This window comes from Haplochromis burtoni, unplaced genomic scaffold, assembly GCF_018398535.1.
Source record: "Haplochromis burtoni strain Fernald_Lab_line unplaced genomic scaffold, NCSU_Asbu1 Contig_6, whole genome shotgun sequence".
Classification (NCBI taxonomy): Eukaryota; Metazoa; Chordata; class Actinopteri; order Cichliformes; family Cichlidae; genus Haplochromis; species Haplochromis burtoni.
This window is the reverse complement of record NW_024582367.1, coordinates 1,656,864-1,663,158: the sequence shown is the minus strand read 5'-3', so window position 1 is coordinate 1,663,158 and position 6,295 is coordinate 1,656,864. Positions and strand designations below refer to the sequence as shown.

General features: G+C 38.2%; 1 protein-coding gene across 2 annotated transcripts in view; it reads left to right on the top strand.

Annotated features, from left to right (window-relative positions):
- The window catches only part of tubgcp2 (tubulin, gamma complex associated protein 2), an 11,131-nt gene extending 6,082 nt beyond the window's left edge, over positions 1–5,049 (top strand). For both annotated transcript variants that reach the window (XM_005913739.3, XM_005913740.3), the window contains exons 11-18: positions 1,215–1,395; positions 1,478–1,650; positions 1,894–2,022; positions 2,111–2,231; positions 2,334–2,477; positions 3,171–3,287; positions 3,443–3,606; positions 4,950–5,049. In XM_005913739.3, coding sequence (XP_005913801.1) covers positions 1,215–1,395; positions 1,478–1,650; positions 1,894–2,022; positions 2,111–2,231; positions 2,334–2,477; positions 3,171–3,287; positions 3,443–3,606; positions 4,950–5,025 — 1,105 coding nt within the window. In that variant the 3' untranslated portion in view covers positions 5,026–5,049. The remainder of the gene's footprint in view (positions 1–1,214; positions 1,396–1,477; positions 1,651–1,893; positions 2,023–2,110; positions 2,232–2,333; positions 2,478–3,170; positions 3,288–3,442; positions 3,607–4,949) is intronic.
- Positions 5,050–6,295: the final 1,246 nt, after the last annotated feature.

Here is a 6,295-nt window from a genome sequence, read left to right as displayed (position 1 = left end):
CACACACACACACACACACACACACACACACACACACACACACACACACACACACACACACACACACAACTAAATTATTGTCAAAATTAAAACTGTAAATTTTGAAGTCAGCGTCTAGTGTTAGGGCTGGGCTATTTCTGTAGCTTCCAGTGATTATGAAAACAAGATAACTGGGATGAGGCGGTTACTGTTTGCATCCATTTTTGTTTCAAATCGCTTGTTTTGTCTCGTTATAATAACTCAAATATACCTTTTGCCCTCGCCGTGGTGCATTTTCAGCCCAGATTTAGTCACAGTTTAGTTCAGCTTATGCTAAGATGACTAAAACTGATACTTTGGTCAAAAAAGATCCCTCTAGAAAACACAAGTCTTAAACAGAGGTTCTGCTGGGTCTCTATTGTACTTTGTGTGGTTACTGCAAAGGTTTCTATAGATGCTCAAGTTTTAATGACTTAAAATACAAGTGGTTGGTTAGATTTGATCTTAATCTAAATGTAAATAAATTTTCGACTCATTCCTGCTTGCTGCTGATATCACTGCTAGAGCAGATGACTATTATATGCTGCTACTGTCTTTTATTCAATTGCACAATACTATGTCAATTTTTCACTTGTTTTTCACTTTCACTAGTTACTTCATTAGAGTTATTTGATATTATATTCTGCACTATCCTACTGTATATTACTGTATACTACTATTCTTATTGTATATATTGTATATCTTATAACTCTGTCCCTCTGTCCCTCTTGCTGCATTCAGCATGTGTATGACAAAAGAATTTCTTATCTCATCTTTTTATACTTTATATGATTTCAGTAATTTTTACAAATGTACGAGATTTAAGTGTAAACAATTTAAATCTGTCAAATTGTAAAAATGTAAACAAGCAGTTAAGACGGCTTTAATTTAAACCTGCTCTGTAAAACCAACCAGCAGGTGAAAAGTTCACTTTTCTTTATGTTTAAGCTTGTTAAACAGTCTGATGAAGGATTTCTTCCTTCATCATTCATGCGTTTTCTTTACTTGTGGTACCAAGACAAAATTACCGTAGTGACATTAACGTTAGTCTGTTTGCTTTTGATGTGAAGTCAAAGCCAGTCGAACTTCCTGATGCACTTTTGTTTTGTGTTTTTTATTTTATGTTATGTTTAAGCCTATGATTATTTTATGAAGTGGTTTGACCATTTTCAAATGTCTGTTCTCTCTTGTGTCAGATCAATCAAGCACTACTTCCTGATGGACAAAGGAGATTTCTTTGTGCACTTCATGGACCTGACGGAGGAGGAGATGAAGAAGCCGGTGGACGACATCGTTCCTCCCAGACTGGAGGCTCTCCTGGAGCTGGCTCTGAGGATGAGCACGGCCAACACGGACCCTTTCAAGGATGACCTGAAGGTGGGGGAAGGCGTGTCTGTTTAGTTTGGATTGTAAAATGTGAACAATTAGCTGGTCTGACCTTCCTCGCCTGTCTCCACAGATCGACTTAATGCCTCACGATGTCATCACTCAGCTGCTGCGAGTGCTGGCCATCGAGACCAAACAAGAGAAGGCCATCATCAACGCTGATCCGCCAGACGTGGCCCTCAGCGGGCTCGAGGCCTTCTCCTTCGACTACATTGTCAAATGGCCGCTCTCGCTCATCATCAACAGGTTCGGAGCTCCAGTGGATCTTACTCTAGATAAATACATCTGAAGATATTTATTAATCCATGAATTGTGACAAAAAATAAAAAATACAAGTTGTAAAATAAACAAAAAAAAATGAGACGGTTAAAACAAATAAAGGCAGAAAAATATTGGTTTTAGTTTGACTGAATTAAATTTGTATAAAGTGGGAAATCACAAAACCAACCTGTTTATTTAGAAGCGCTAATGTTTGCATTATTTATCCAGGAAAGCACTGACGAGGTACCAGATGTTGTTCAGACACATGTTTTACTGCAAACATGTTGAGCGGCTGCTGTGCAACGTTTGGATCAGCAACAAAGACTTCAGGCAGTACTCCTTACACTCTGCCAAATGGTGAGCCGCCACGAATCTGAGGTGACTTCCTGTAAAAGTTTCAACCAGTAGAACGTTCTTACCTTTTGTTCTTACCACCTGTGTGCAGGTTCGCTGCCGCGTTCGCCCTCCGACAGCGAATGCTCAACTTTGTGCAGAACATTCAGTACTACATGATGTTTGAGGTGATGGAGCCCACCTGGCACGTCATGGAGAACAACCTGAAAATGGTGAGTGATTGAAGAAGGACCCCTGAGGAGCACTGAGAAGGAGGCGTGCTGGTTTCAGGGAAAATGTGATCTTAAGTTATTTTTCTTTTCTTCTTTCTGCAGGCTTCAAACATCGATGATGTGCTTTGTCATCACACCAGCTTCCTGGACAACTGCCTAAAGGACTGCATGCTGACCAACCCCGAGCTGCTCAGGATCTTCTCCAAGCTCATGTCTGTCTGCGTCATGTTCACAAACTGCATGCAGGTATTTCCACGACTGCATAAAACCAGAGATAATGAAGTCACAGCCTCACTAATGTAGTATTTGATTACAGCACTCTTTAATTTACTTTAGTTTCATGAATCAATGTATTTAAGCTTAAACGCTGCAAAAAACTGCTGCACACACATTTTTAAATTGAAGCGCTCATAGTTTGAATTTCATTCAAAGAGCCACATGTCTGCCTTTAAGCTGTTTAGACACGGTGGATAATAAAGTCTGCAGACTTCTGTTAAAATGTGACGTTTTTGTGTGGGTAAATAGGAGAAGAGATCACTCTTGATCTCGTCAGACTATAACAAATATTCCCACATGCTTTTTGGAGACTTGATGAAACCCAGACATGTGAAGAATATGAGATAGCTTTTTGCAAATCTAGTTTGGGCGCCTGCAGCTTTTCTGTGACCATCGACTCAGAGCCTAAAAATCTGGATGCAGAATTGCACAAAAGCCTCAGCAGGCATGTTGCGTTGATAAAAATGTTGTGGTTATTGTGCAGCATTTACGGGACCTACAGTGTACTCAGATTGTTGTTCATTTTCATAGTCGGATAAATGTTCATTTTTCCTTTTATTTGAACATCGTTTTACAGCTCTGCTATAAGTAAGCCTCGAAAAACCTGAAAATGAAACAAACAGATGTGTTTTTGCCCTTTTTTCTTCTCCTCTGCTGATGAAGCGTTTCACACAGAGCATGAGGCTGGAGCGCCTCTCCATGGAGCAGGGGACGATGGATGAGCCCTCCGCTCAGAGCGAGCAGGCCGACGAGCCAGAGAAAAAGAGGCTGACCACGAAGGTACAAAGCATCCATCACCACAGCCTCCCCTCTGAGAAACACGTACTGGAATAGAGAGGCTGTAAACCTTACTAAATCAGGCTTTGTTCATTCATCCTCCTAAAATTTTCATTATATGATTGTTTGTCGTCCTTTCCTCTTGGCTGCTGCTTCAGTTTTTAGCCGATCACGCAGACTCCCTCCAGACCGACGCCAGCTTCGAAGCCACCATCAGCAAGTTTGACAGCAACTTCAGCATGCTGCTGCTGGACCTGCTGGACAAGCTGAGCATCTACAGCACCAACGACTGCGAGCACAGCATGATCAGCATCATTTACAGGTACGCCTGTCAGCATTACAGAGGACGTTTGTAATAGGCTTTAAATGTTTTTTCCTTCATGCCATCACACAGGCTCGAAGCAGTTGCTGCACTATTCATTTGCATGGAAATGAAGCTGAATGTCAGTTTTCTCTTTGCATTCACTAACAGTTGTTAACATTTAATAACCAGGACAGTTTTGTAGGTGGCTTTTGTTAAGATAGCATCTTTTAGACTCCTATCCTGTTCCAATGGGGATTAAAAAATATCCTGCCCATTTAAAAACAAAGGTTCTGGGTCATGTGATCACCTTAAAGGTTCTTATCATAATTTTCTTTAAAAATAGTTTAAAAAAATATTGTATGAACTAACTACAGAGTTTGAAAAGACATCTACTCTGGGTTTATGTCTGTATTGTGTCGAAGAGACATCAGGTGATGTTGCACTTTTTTTGTAATACCACTTTGCACCACAAGATGGTGCAGTGAGTCACCGTTGCCTAGCGTAGTTCTTCGGACACGTACAACTATAATTTGATCTTCAGTGGGCCGGACGACTGAACCTTCCCCTCAGTGCAGAAAAGTTTAAATGTATTTTGAAAGCATGAATCAAACAGAGCTGCTGAGCATAAAACTCAGGTTTCATCTTCCTGCAGAAAAGCTGCTGTTTTAAATCAGTCAGTAAAGGTCCTGGGGTTAACTCTCAAATATATGTGTAATATTACAGGAAGCAGCTCATTATCTGGATTTTTAACAAGAATTAAAAACTTAATTTACTGTGTTTATTTAACTTTCTATCGATTTATTTACTCTGGAAAATGCTAAAGACGGAGTAAAAACAGGATGTTAGAGCACACGCTTATTTAAAAAAATGCAGAATATCGAAAGCTAACAGCAGCACACATCTGAAGGCTCAACAATAATTACAGAAGGTACCTTAAATTTATACTTAAGCTTTCACCACCAGGGGACAGCGTTTACAAATCATAAGATTTGCTTTCTCTGGACCTCGGCTGTAAATATGAATCTGGTTTTAAAAAAAGTTTTTCCTCACTGCAACATCTTCTGATATAAAATCATATTACACAAAAGTTCAGCCCAACACTAGTTCAACTTCAGGTCATGTCTCTTTAACACGATACATAGGGCTTATGAACTTAAAGGCAAAATAGTTATTTCTTTGCATCTTGTTGATATCATCAGTTAAGTTTTTAAAAACAGAAATGTACCTTAAAGTACCATTTAAACACTTTTCAGTGATAACATCTGCTTTTTTGAGGAATAGCAAATTTGTTGGACTGTAATAAAATGAATTTTATTTGAAACAAAAGGTGCATCATTACATTTCCTCTGATGACTCCTCAGGCTGGACTTTAACGGCTTCTACACTGAGCGGCTGGAGAGGATGGCCATCGAGCGCAGTCAGAAGGCAGCAGCGTAGCCTGTCGTCGCTTTGTGTGAATATGCAAAAATAAAAGTTTCATCATACCTGCTCATCAGTCCAACCGCCCAGATAGTCACGATTCAAAGAGCTAAGACGTGTATGTTTGTTCATATATATACATGACATTTCTGTATGACCTGTAGAGTCATTCATGTCTGCAGTGTCATTTTAGTGCTTCAGCTCTGAAAATGTGAGTCGTCACTATTTATGGGTAACTTATTGTACCTGTAAATTTATGAAAATGTATGTTTGTATTGAACTTAATTAAAACAAAAATGTACTGAATAATTTTGGTCTCTTGACCCCTGCCTTAACTGGTTTTTATCTGCAGTGAGCAACAAAGAAACCAGTATGAACACTCCTTGATGATGTTAGCCAGAGAAACATGAGTCATACAGGAAGTGTGATAACTTCACAATAAAACCTTCTGTGGAAATTTTTGTTACAAATCTAGAATAGATTTAAAATGTCTGAATAACTCATCATTCAGGGTTTCAAAAAGTCAAAAAACTAGTGTCAAAAAAGTAAAACAAAAAAAACAGACAATCATTTTTTTTCTGATTAACTTTGTGGATCAGAAAAAACACCCTTCAGATGTTTTTGAGCTAAAAACTTTCTTCAGTCAACTCAACATGTTTTCTTACTCTTGGTACGTTATTTGAACTTTTTAATATGTCATACATTAAAAGGTAAAATAAAAATAAATCGGGTGATGTTTAGATTTATGATTGTTGAAGATTTTCTAAGGTTTAGTTACAAAATTTAACCTTCTTTGCGAAAACCAGGACCAAAACACACACATATATATATATCTATATATATATATAGATATATAGAGATATATATAGATATATAGATAGATGGATATTATACTTTTAAAACAGTCCTAACTGCATGGGGATTAACAGAAATATCTGTGAATACAGAGAATATACTGTAAATTTAAAGAATTTTCCATATTGGGGTCGACAGAAATGACTGTAAGGGAAATAATCTCAATTCACTGGTGTCTGAACTTTTTGAAAAGCTTTGATTATTCGGTTTATGCTGACCCAAGTTATTAATCATAGCTTAAAGGTCTCATAGTTTTTATGATAATAAGATTAACATTTTTAGTTTAAACCTTAAGCTGTTGTTTCCACGTATACATGACTCCCACGTGTCATACTATGATGTATGATTTCTACATCTACACATATTTTGGGTGTTCCCACTGTGCTTGCTCATAGGGAGTTGTCTGGGGATTTCTTACCTTACACCTTAAAGC